The sequence below is a fragment of the Triturus cristatus genome, chromosome 3_2, assembly GCF_964204655.1.
Source record: "Triturus cristatus chromosome 3_2, aTriCri1.1, whole genome shotgun sequence".
NCBI classification, from domain to species: domain Eukaryota; kingdom Metazoa; phylum Chordata; class Amphibia; order Caudata; family Salamandridae; genus Triturus; species Triturus cristatus.
In genome coordinates this window covers 449739146-449752269 of record NC_140584.1, presented here as the reverse complement: position 1 = coordinate 449752269, position 13124 = coordinate 449739146, and the positions used below count along the sequence as shown (strand labels likewise).

Genomic DNA, 13124 nt, shown 5'->3' with positions numbered 1-13124 from the left:
TCCTCTCTGCTGCATACCAGTGTTTCGTGAATTAAGGAGTTTCCTGCATTTACCGTGTCTGGCACTACTTTACAATCGAGCAAGTTGGAAAGCCTTTTCTGACAGTAAAATGCGATTAGTAGAGAGAAAAAAAGTCCTTTCACAGGCTTTGTATATCTTTTTTTATGCATATTTATATAGCGGGAACTCGACCCGAAGGTATTGGAGCGCTTTACATAGCACCGTATTTACATTACACATTCAGGCACGGGGAGATTAAGTTATTTGCCCAGAATCACAAGATGTGGCCGCGACCCTGAGGCTCGAACCCTGGTTTCCTGCACCAGAGGCGGCAGCGCAGCCGACGGACCACATCCTCTCCCCGTTAAGTTCTGGACAGTACTGGTCCACAGTTTCGAAATTTTCAAAGATCACTCTTATATTGATATTCAAAAGTTGACAATTATGCGAAACCCCGCACCAAAAGGTACTGAAAGTCAGTTTCACTAACCTGCACTTTAACCTGTATAGGACGTCATGAAACTGCGGCATTATTTTTTCAAGTAATCATAATAACAAAAGCCTGAGCGAGTACATCTCGGACACACAAACATAAAATTCAAAACAACACAACTTGGTGACGACTGCCGATCCGCGGATTGTTGCTTGAAAGAGCCGATCACAACTGCTAACGTCATTCCGCGCAGCTTTAGCTGTCGGGGATCAGGATGCAGTACGGTAAAGCATTTACGTCATTTCCGAGCGACTGCTTCCTAGTCGCTAGGCAGAGCTTTTGAAGGTTCGTCAGAGGCTTGGGCGCATGCGCCACGAGTCTGGTCGTCGTCAACGTTTGACGTGTCCGTCCGCCAGACTGTACCTTCCTATAATCGGAAGTAGTCGCTACAGGTGTAAGGAGCTGCACTGTGTCTTGAAACCATGGCCGTTTCGGATAGTCAGCTTAAGAAGATGCTTGCTAAGGTAAGCTGGAGCGATCGGAGAATGGGTTCTTAGAGAAACCCTGCTTGGCACTACTAGTATCTTCCATATTAATAGGACCGGGGCTTCTGGCACCTGTTTACTGCTTTGCCAAAGAGTAGCTGGCAGTTATCGTTAATAAGTTGGCGGAAGAAGAAGGGGAGGGGCTCTGGCATCTGTCTGTTGACAGCCTGGTACTTTCTCTTTGTGCCACACTTATCCAGTGGTTGGCAAATGGGGTGTAAAGACATGGCACGGTCCTTCGTTTTATAATGCGAGCTAACATCTAAAGACATTTGTGATTTGTGAAAAGGAAAGTCCCAGCACGAAAACATGTTCCTGCTGACACCTGCCTCGTGATTGGCACCAGACACCCCATCAAGTATATACCTGTCCTATGGTTGGCCACTTGGCCATTGTAGTATACTGTAGTATACTCATAAATGAAGTCCAACTCAAGAAGTATGGTATAAGATGAGTTCTTTATTACAGCCCCCCGCACACGGGAATAACACCACCAACGCTGACAGTCTCCACAGCAGAACTGTCTTACTACAGAACTCACACACACAATACATTCTACAATCTAGAACTGTATGACTCTTATACATCTTAAAGCTATATACTACACAATCCCCCTTCTTTAATGAAAACAAAAAAAAAAAAAAAAAAAAAAATGAATAAATAAATAAATAAATGTAACTTAAAATCTACATATTATTAAGTACAATCAAAAATTTCTAGCAATTTTGGTTTCTTGACAATTCTACCACTAGACGTTTTAACAATGTTTTCATCGCAAGACACTTGTGGTAAAACAGGATCCTGAACATTTTGATGATTGCCCCCCAGAGAAACATTTTCATCACATGGAACCTCTGGAACAGGAACACTATCTGGAACAACACTACAATCTTGTGAAACCTCCAAATTAACATCAGAAGATATCCTTTGATTAACATTTTCATCATTTGGATTAGAATCATCAATATGTTGTGACAATTTACATGTATCTAGCCACCAAAAATTCTTGCATTTGTTCCGCTCTTCAGATTCAGAACTATATGAAACTGGTGCCAGACGACTACAATGCCAAACCTCACCATTTTGAAGTAAAGCTGTGTTATTCATAACTTTGACAACCAATTTGGGCTCACTAAACTTGCTTTCAGTCTTAGACACTTTCCTAGCACTTTTAATTCTAACCCATTGACCACTCTGTAAATTAACTTGTTTAGTACCATGTTTTAAATCATAATAGGACTTGTTTCTCATTTGAGAATCTTTGATATTCTCTCTTACAACAGGAATATCACACAAAACCATCCCACTTTTATTCAACCATCCTGGATTAATCTTTGAATGGGGAATCCTCCCTCTCATTAAGGAAAAAGGACTTTTACCAGTAGTACCATGAATAGTACTTCTATAGGCCCAAAGGAGTTTTTTTAATTCTTCTTCCCAAGATAGGTCACCTTTGTTAGCAAGTTGTATGACACCCTTAATACTGCGGTTAGCTCTCTCAACAATACCATTGCCACTAGGATGATATAATGCTGTGAATCTCTGTTGAACCCCAGAAGCACTCAGATAATTTTTCATCTCACAGGATTTGAACTGTACACCATTATCAGATAAGATAAACTTAGGGAAACCTTCTCTTAAAAAGATATCATCTAAGAATGTTATCACTGTTTTGGTAGTGATGGTATCCACAACACACATTTCTAACCATCGTGAAAAGGTATCGACGAGTACCAAAATGTATTTCTGCGAATTATCATGCCAACAAATTGGTCCCATGCAGTCAATAGCTACAACTTCCCAAGGAAAATTGGGGCAACTAGGAGAAGCTAAAGGTGGATTGAAAGTTTTCAATGTTTTATCCGAAACTTCGCACTTAACACACGATCTTACACACCTTTCTACATCTAAGTCAATCTTAGGCCACCAATACAGTTCTTTTAGACGCAATTTGGTGCGAGTGATTCCTGAATGCCCCTCGTGGCCTAAACTAATTATTTTATTCCTTAAGTTTTTCGGTGGTACAATTTTGTCACCCCGTAAAACAAACTCGTCTGAAAGACTCAGTTCATTCCGAACTTCCCAAAAACCACGCAAGTCATCATTCACAAATTTTTTATCAATTCCATTCCATCCTTTCATAATTAATTGTTTAAGAACAAGTAGAATTTGATCTGAATTCTCTGCTTCAAGCCATTCCTCTTTACTAAAACTGCACTGGACTTTTGACGAAATGTGAGCTACTGAGAATTCATTCCAAGGATTCATATCGAGCTCAACTAAAGGTAAAGACATGCGACTCAAAAAATCTGCAGTAAAATTTTTAGCCCCAGGAACGTATTGCACCTCGTACATGAAATCTTGCAATCTCATTGATAACCTCGCTATCCTGGCTGTGGCACTGGTTAACCCTTCAGTGGTTAGTAACTTAGTCAAAGGCTTATGATCACACCGTAAAATAAACTTCCTACCCCAAAGAAATTTTCTAAAATGTTCTAGGGCCCACACACAAGCCAGGGTCTCTCTTTCAACAACTGAATAACGTTCCTCAGTAGGGGTAAGGGATCTTGAAGCAAAGGCAATAATAACTTCTGCATTATTCTCACCCAATTGTGTAAGCACACTCCCTAACCCCTTGCTACTGGCATCAGTGGTGACAATAGTTCGTGCACCAGGGTCAAATCCTTGGAGACTAGGTGCTTGCGCTACAGCTTTTTTTATTTCTTCAAAAGACTTTTGACATGAATTACACCAAATAAATTGTGCCTTATTTTTGAGAAGAGATCTCATTACACAAGTTTTTTCTGAAAACTTGTCCACAAATTTAGAGTAAAACTCTGCTAGTCCCAAAAAGGATCTAAGGTCTTCTTTAGATTTGGGAGGGGGAGCATCTTTAATGGCTCTTACTAAGCTGGCCTTGGGTCTAATACCTAAAGAACTTACTTCATGGCCTAGGTAAGTTACACTATTTTCTGCAAATTTACATTTTGAAAGCTCCGCCGTAACCCCTTTATTTTGTAAGATATTCATGACTTTCCTTAAACGCTCATCATGAACCTTCTTATTAGGACCCATTATAAGAATATCGTCCTGAAAGAAAATTATACCTTGCATATCACCCAGAAGTTCGTACATAAGCCTTTGAAATACCGCAGCCGCGGATGCTAACCCAAATGGCATGCGACGAAATTGGTAACAACCAAAAGGGGTACAAAAGGCTGTAAGGTGTTTACTCAATGGATGTAACGAAACTTGATGATATGCACATGACAAATCAATTGTTGAAAACCATTTAGCCCCTTTGGTGAGTGCAAGCATTTCATCGATTCTCGGGAGAGGAAACTGATCAACAATTATATTCTCATTCAAATATCTCAAATCTATGCACATGCGAATTTTCCCATTAGACCGTCTAGCAATCACTATGGGAGAAATCCATTCAGATGCCTCAATTGGTTCAATAATATTTGCATCTAATAATTTCTTTAATTCATTTTTAACCTCATCTCGAACAATTAATGGAATGTGTCGTACTTTATGAACTCTAGGAACTGCATTGGGTTTGGTCAAAATTTGGTGCGAAAAACCTTTAAGGTTTCCAATGTTGCCACTAAACAATTTTGGAAACTCTTCTAAAACCCATTTCTTAGTATTCTCCGCTTCACACATGACAAGCACTTGCTCAGGACTATTCGGATTCAAAATGATACTTAAAGAACGTTGGTCTCTCCAACCTAAAACTGAAGGCCCATCTTGAGCTACATACAATTTACATAGTGCTCTTCTACCCTTGAACTCAAAAATTAAAGATCTGAAACCCAACATATCAATTTTTTGCCCCGTGAAACTTTCTGGATTCACATCAGTGGGTTGCAATTGTGGACCAATGGCATTAACAAATTTGTCATTCCAAACTGATTTAGCAATGATAGTGAAAGGAGACCCAGAGTCCGCTGCAACCTGTAACACCACACCTCCAAAGGAAATCATACATAAAGGTTTGTTGCTATCATTGCTCGTAATATTGACCACAACATGTTTTGTAATGCCGCTGGAAATACTCGAGTTCTCTGGAGAGTCTTCATCTTCATTGTTGTCTGACAAATCTGAATTGCTGTTAGTGATGCAACTTACATGTGATTTTTTATAACGCTTCCTTCTACAAACTTTAGAAAAATGTCCCACGATTCCGCATACAGAACATTTTGTAGATTTAGCAGGACATTTTTCAAATCTCGCAGTATGCGCAGTACTTCCGCATCTGTAACATACAAAGCCGGACTGAGAAGAAGAATTTTCCTCTTTCTTGGTGTAAGGTGGTTTCCAATTGCTTTGATACGATTTAGATTGTTTGTACGTAACACTTTTGTCTTTTCTGGTGTCAGTAACTTTATTAACAGTGACTGTCTCAGTTGAATGAGAAACAGCTTTAGCACACCTTTCTGACAATTCCGCCTTCTTAACTAATGTAATGATGTCTTTAAGGCTAGAGTCACCTTCAATCCAGAGTTTGTCTTGGATACTTTTATTCTTTGTACACATGACTATTTGGTCTCTAATCATGTCGTCATGTAAAGCCCCAAATTTGCACTTTATGGCAAGATTCTTTAAAGCGGAGACATAATCTTCGATTGATTCATTAGTCTCCTGTTTCCGTTTATAAAATGTGCGTCTAGATACTGCCGCACACACAATAGGTGAGTAATGCTCATCAAGATCAGCAATTGCGCACTTGAACACGTCAACATCTGCGCTCCTCTCATTTTTCTGCATCTGATTATATACCCTGAGACCTTCAGGTCCTAAACAATGCATTAAAATTCTTTTTTTCCTTTCAGGAGACATAATACTACCATTATCCTCCAAGGTAGCAATGTAATTAATGAAATACTCTTTCCATTCTTGCCATTTAATAACGGGTTCTCCAGGATTAACTAAGAATTCTTTTGGATTGCTGAGAGTTATGCTGACATTTGTACTTTGTGAGTTCTTGCTTGCAGTGGAGACTGTGCTAGATTCACCATCCATGTTCACTTAACTTTAAATGTCTACTATAAATAAGTATGGCAAATAATAAAATGGTAATGGAGGAATTTCTATGCAAAACGGTAAATTTCTTGAACTGAAAACTGTCTGAAACGATGTTCCGATCGAAATGCTTCACTTGTATTGCATTTCTAGCACTGATCAGATAACCAAGATGGCCGCCAGGGTCACGTTGCGTGACCTCGTAACACACGTAGACTGACGTATTGCGCGTTGCTCTGCCACCAGCTAGAAGCGTCTTTCAAAGCAAGCTTACGCGCTGAAGAATGGACGTCGTCACTCGCGCGAGGTAAGCAATACTGAAGTCTTAAAATAACTGCCGCACTTTCAAATATACGCAGCACTAGCGTTGGCAGGGTTGACTAAATGGATAAACAAACAAAAAGAAAACTATCTCACGGATTGCTAGCAAGCGCAATTGGACTCACGCACAAGTTGTAACTTCCGTTGTGATTCCTTTCGTCGTATAATCCATAAATTTCCCAAATTGAGTCTGAAATCACGCACTCGTTCCAAACGTTGGCAGGGGGCTGAGCATCCTTGTCGCCAATTCAATGTAGTATACTGTAGTATACTCATAAATGAAGTCCAACTCAAGAAGTATGGTATAAGATGAGTTCTTTATTACAGCCCCCCGCACACGGGAATAACACCACCAACGCTGACAGTCTCCACAGCAGAACTGTCTTACTACAGAACTCACACACACAATACATTCTACAATCTAGAACTGTATGACTCTTATACATCTTAAAGCTATATACTACAGCCATCTGATGGAGTGCGCCTGACCAGTGGGACTCGCCTAATACCAGCTCAGCATGTCATGGGATCGCTTGATTACCGTTTTAAAAGTAGCGGGCACTCCTCTAATAGATATATGCCTTTGAGTACGTTCCCACATGCCTCCTTAGAGAGCCCTTTAATCTCCATAAGGGACCACGGGACCCTGCCTAGGGAGCACTTGCATAGTCCAAAGTGCAGCATGACTTTCACAGGGGACATTACTGCACAATAACTATTTCACCTACTTCAAAGTATCCTGTTTGAGGAACTTTTACTTTTGCATCTTAACACCTTTTTTTAGTGGACAATGATAAATGTAAACTGAGCAGCAATAGATTTTTCACGCTTTATTACTTCAGCTACAGATTTTAACCAGTGGCTGTAATACACTAGGACTTCCCAGTATTTCTATCACTGGTTGTAGCAGGTAGTAAAAAAAAAAAAAACTAGGACGATGTTTAACAAAACAGCGTCTCTACGTTATGCTCACTTATTTCCCCTCTTTTTCACAGAGCACCTTAATCCAGCATGATAATTTAAATATCCACTTCTGTGCGTAACAACTGGATAAAGCATCTAATAATAAATTAATGAAACGCGAAGCCAAGGCATCATAACATATTTCTGGAGAGAGATGGTGCTAGTACTTGACCGGAGTAGCCCTGCACCTGTTCAAGTAGAGGCTGATCCAGAAGCATAGCATGAGGAGCTTCACGCCCAACTGGCTGGAAAACACTTGATTCTAGAATTTGCAACTTTAAAATGCCATCTCCTTGAGCAATAGTCTTAAAACGTTTTAATGCCACGTGCCCTCGTGTAAAATAATTTAATCTGGCCCACCCTACAAAATGGCACAATTTGATTTACACATATATAAAGTGTTAAAAACTGCAAGTAAGTTAATGCATTTTATGGGGCTTGTGGTCACACACTAAAACTTTTTAGACATAGCTGCTTTGCAATATTGCTTTTCAGTTTCTCACACTAGATCTAGCCAGGGTAAAATGTAGCAGGCAAGAGCAATGTTTCAAGGGAGATTGCACGGTACAGGCCTATAAATTAAAAGGACTTCTTGGAAGCAATGTTCTATTTAATTTTTTTCTTAACAATACATCACACAAGTGAAGTTAAAAAAAAAATATTGCAAATCAAGGAGCCAAAACATTTAAGGGACTTAAGACGTAGTTAAGGATATGTTGACGTGAAATTATAGGCATTCTTACCTTTTACTATGTCACATTGTAATACCTAGCGCACAATTAGCCTCAAGTCATGTTGGACACTTCCTGTCCATCTTGTTTTTTTAGTATATTATTAGTGTTAAATGCAAAACTATAAGTTCCAAAATACAATGTTGGCTAACATATTAATGTAGGATAGGGCTTGAAAAATCATAAAAATTTTACTAGACCTGCAGGTCTAGTAACTTGAATAATCTATTCGACCTAACTGTATGTACATGACCCGTGAACTAGTCTCAAATTGTGTGATCCTATTTTGTTTTATGGAGCTGCCTTTTTCTTCATTATCACATAAGAGAGCACCTTCAAATATGCAAGTTCACTATTTCTGCTGTACAAAAAAACCTTTTATTTACTATACTAAATATTTGCTCCATGTATAACAAGAATCAAGCCCATATACAGGGTACACATGATCCCTGGCTTGCCTCTTAGTTCACTAATAGCATTGTCACCTGGGCAGGAGCAGTAATAATTCCCAGTTCATGTTTAAAAACTCACTTTTCATAAATATATTACTAAAGTATGATGTGTTAGTGCACCGTCATTTACAGATAGCATATTTTCCATTGAAATGGCCACAAAACGTTCCCACTAACATGTAGCTTTACTGATAATAGCGCATAAACAATGTTTGAATATTGGGTTTCAGCGAAAAATATTTAACATTTGAACATCACCAAGTAAAGTGTTCTAATTTGTTTTGACCCTATAAAAATATTTTTTTCACCACAGAATTACCAAAAATTGTCTTCATAACTAGTGAAATATATTTGAAATGTTTGAACAGTTCACTTATTAGCCGTTTCAGTGTTGTGTTAGAAAAAATATTCACCCCTTACAGACTTTCATTTGATATGTTTTGCACAGTTCAATAATCACGCAGTTCACTTTACAAAATCCTCTAACTTTAGTCACAGAAAGAAAAATAAATGTATAAAGACAAACTGACTTTTGACCTCTTTCTATGAAAGCCAGCAAATGTGAAAGGTAACAAGATATAAAGGCATCTTTATTGCTCTTTCACTTTGTGAGCAAGAAGAACACCTGTTGTTAGCTCGTAACTGGCGAGTAGTCCCTAAAAATAGCTTGTCCTGATTAAATCTTGCTCGAATTTTTCAAGCTCTAAAGGTGAAGATGTTTCACAAGCAATTTTGCTGCTTGGTAGCTCTGAATATATTTAACAATTAGAATGTTGCTGTTATGTTCAGTCACCTCTTTTAAAAGTGCAATAAAATACATGCTTGCAACATGCTTTTGGCTGACCTGTTACTCTCAAAGAGCCCATGGTGTAATTCTTTACAAGAAACGAGTTATACAGTGGCTCACCTCCTATCTTTTCTTTTTCTAAAATCATACTGCTGCTTTTCAGCTAGGTTTTTGTCTGTGCTTCACCAAGGGTATACTGAAGCTGCTCTTGGTCAGGACCCGGTGCCCCTACTCTGACATCAATCCACACCCCTCCCTCTTAAACCCAGGAGGCCCTCCTCAAGTGTTAAGACCTCTACCTTGGAATTAATTTGTACATTTCTTGACCCTTTCCCCTGACTCTGTGATGACATTAAGTATGGACCCTCATGATCTCAACTACTGACAATATACCAATATATTGTGATGATTCTGACTATCCTGGATCTTTTGATGCTGAAGCAGTTATGTACTGGGTCAGGCATGCATTTAGTAAACAGAGTATGTACAGCATACTACATTAATTTCCTAAATTATTGCGTTACACGGCTTGGGAATGGTTACGTTGATTGAATATTTTGAGCATTTCATTGCATGGGTAAATATTTTATGATCTCTTTACTCTCTCTTTATAATGTGTTTGAATAATGTTCCTCTTAATTTAGATACTCTCTAGGAATGATTTGTGAAAGTTGGGGTTGTATGGAAAGGATGACAGTTGATGAACAGCCAATAATGCGTAACATTCTTAATGTGTACCTGTGTATGCAGTTTTTTGCATGTTCACATTAATGCCAATCACCCATCAAAAGCCTTCATTCAGTATTGAGCATGGTAGAATTGGATTCAACAGTCACGGTGTACTGTTGGAGATATGCTTGCACCTCTTTTACTTTTGAGTGCAGCAGACAAAAAGTAAATGGTGCATTGCCACCTCTTCTGATTTCTCGGGGATAATACAAAACAAGCCTTGGTTTTAACCCCTTCGGTGCTCATGACGGAACGGTTCCGTCATGAGCGTCGGTTGGGCTGTGCTCATGACGGAACCGTTCCGTCATGAGCCCGCCCGCGCAACGAACCTTCAGCGTGGCGCGGGAATCCGCGCCGCGCTGAAGGGGTTAAAGGGCACATTGTGAAGGAAAATGTAGATTTTCATCAGCTTTGATGGACAGAAAATCTGGATTTTATTAAAGACACGGAGGGTAATATTATGCATTCCTCTTTATTGCCGCCACCCACAGCAGCATTATTAGAACATAGAATACAACAAACGTTCTTTCCGACATATCAAAGATCTGGAACTTCCAATACTCTTCCTTCTTTTATGCTGCAATTAAACGAAAACATAAGTCCTTAATAACTCCAATAACATCCAGAATACCAAACAACTTCAGACGTAAATAAGATCCATCTTCTTCTTCATTGTTGTCCACGAGCTGAAAAAACAACAAAACATTACCAACAAGGGTAGGGAGAGGAGGGATAATATTAGCCTCTGCGTCTTTAATAAAATCCAGATTTTCTGTCCCATCAAAGCTGATGAAAATCTACATTTTATGGCAAGACCGGAGGCTAAGATTATGCAAGTTCAAAGCCTGTCAACTAACAAAGAACTTGCATGCGTCACAGGTTTAAAATAAAATTTCCGAAAAACAGAATCATTAGTCCAATCTGCACTCCTAAGAATATCTTGTAACGCACCTCCCAACATAAAAACTTTAGACGCAGATGCACTCCTTACTGAATGTGCACCAAATCTACTCACATCCACACCTGCATTCTTCATTATCTCTCTCACCCATCTAGCCAAGGTTGAACTCGATACACCCTTGTGAGGCTTCCTATATGAAATCAACAGCTGTTTTTCATTCCCAGGACGAACAAAAGATGTTCTCCTCTCATATTCTTTCAAACAACGAACAACACACAATCTTTCACGTGCATCAAAATATGGATAAAAAATGCTGTCTGAATTAGTCTTTGTTCTTCTGCACAAATAAAAACAAACACCTTCTGGATTAAATATTCTTGTCCCTATATCTAAAGCCTTGACATCTGAGACTCTTCTAAAAGAGATCAGACACAAAAGCATTGTCAATTTCCCACTTAAAACTCTTAAATCTAGACCACTATTGCATCCTAAATTCTCCAAATACTCCAAAACCTTTGAAACATCCCAAGTAGAAGAATACCTATCCACTGGTGGTTTGCAAACTCTTATACTCCTCATTAATCTTTTCACTAAAACGTTCTGTCCTTCTGTCACCCCATCAATCAGTTCGTGTCCAGCTGCGATAGCTGATCTGTGTACATTAATGGTTCTATATGCTAAACCTGAAGTAAATAAAGACGCTAAATAGTTTACTACAACCACTACATCCACTGAAACGGGATCGTAATCCCTCTCCAAACACCAGCGTAACCATTTCTGCCAAGCCAATCTATACATTTTCCTTGTTCCCGGAGCCCAGGATTCTTTAATAATTTGACTAGCTTCATACAAAAGTCCTGGCACTTCCCATATTCTCCTGAAATTCTCCAAGCCATTAGATTCAATTGACCTGAAAGCACCAATTCGTGACACTCCCCCTGTGCTCCTTTCAAAATTCCCGGAAATTCGGAAGAAGAATTGGACAATCTATTGACATCTCTAAAAGAATGGGATACCAAACCTGAGATTTCCAAAGAGGTGTTATCAACACCATCTTCTCCATCCATCTGCGCACTAACACAGTCACTCTGGTTATCAACACAAAAGGTGGGAAAGCATAAGGACGAAGGCCCCTCCAATCCTGCCTGAAAGCATCTATCCCAGCAGACCCTGGATCCGGACGCCAACTGAAAAACGTCTCCATCTGACTGTTCCACCTGTTTGCAAACAGGTCCACGTAACAAGGGCCCCACAATTCCATTATCCTCGAGAAAACTCTCCTGTGTAGCATCCAATCGCTTGAATCCGTCTGATTCCTTGAATACCAATCCGCCTGTACATTCTTCTGACCTGGAATATATTCCGCTTGTACTAATACATTCTGATCCAGACAATAATACCAAAAAACTTTCGCAAGATCCGCTAGATCCCTTGATTTTGGACCCCTTAACTTGTTCACGTATCTTACTGCCGAGACATTGTCCATTCTTAGCAATACCGAACACTTCGCTTTCCCTTTCGTGAAACTCTTCACAGCAAAAGATCCTGCTAGCAATTCCAAACAATTTATGTGTAACCTGCTTTCTTCTACAGTCCACATACCTCCTGTCGAACTTGCACCACAGCGAGCTCCCCAACCAGACAAACTTGCATCTGACTCTATAATTAACTCCGGACTCGATCCGAAAATTGCTTTCCCATTCCATGCCTCCATGTTCTTCAGCCACCAGACAAGTTCTGATCTTGCCTCCCCAGAAAGGGTAATTTCCTGCGAATATTTCATTCCACGTCTTAAATGAGTGCCCTTCAATCTCTGAAGTGCACGATAATTCAAAGGACCTGGAAAAATAGCTTGAATTGTTGATGACAACAGACCTACAATCCTTGCCAACATTCTCAAAGAAATAACATCCATAGACAAAACCCTTCGAATTTCCTTCCTTATCTTTTTTATCTTTTCCATTGGTAATCTCAACTGACCCTGAACAGACCCTGAACAGTGTCTATCTCGAATCCTAGAAACTGTGTTTCTTGACTCTGAGAAAGGCAAGACTTGTCCCTGTTCACAATAAAACCCAAATTCTCCAAAAGATCTATTGCTAATTTCGTATGACTCTCCACTCTTCTCTTTTCCTGATCCATAATCAGAATGTCGTCTAAATAAATTATTACCCTTATTCCTCTCTCTCTGAAGTAAGATACAACTGGACGCAACATTTTCGTAAAACACCATG

At 39.4% G+C, this 13124-nt stretch overlaps 1 protein-coding gene across 1 annotated transcript in view; it reads left to right on the top strand.

The window, feature by feature from the left end:
* The first annotated feature begins 781 nt into the window (after window positions 1–781).
* The window catches only part of TSG101 (tumor susceptibility 101), a 225373-nt gene continuing 213030 nt past the window's right edge, over window positions 782–13124 (top strand). Inside the window, exon 1 of the mRNA XM_085648060.1 lies at window positions 782–957. Within this exon, the coding sequence (XP_085504186.1) occupies window positions 916–957 (42 nt within the window). The 5' untranslated portion in view covers window positions 782–915. The remainder of the gene's footprint in view (window positions 958–13124) is intronic.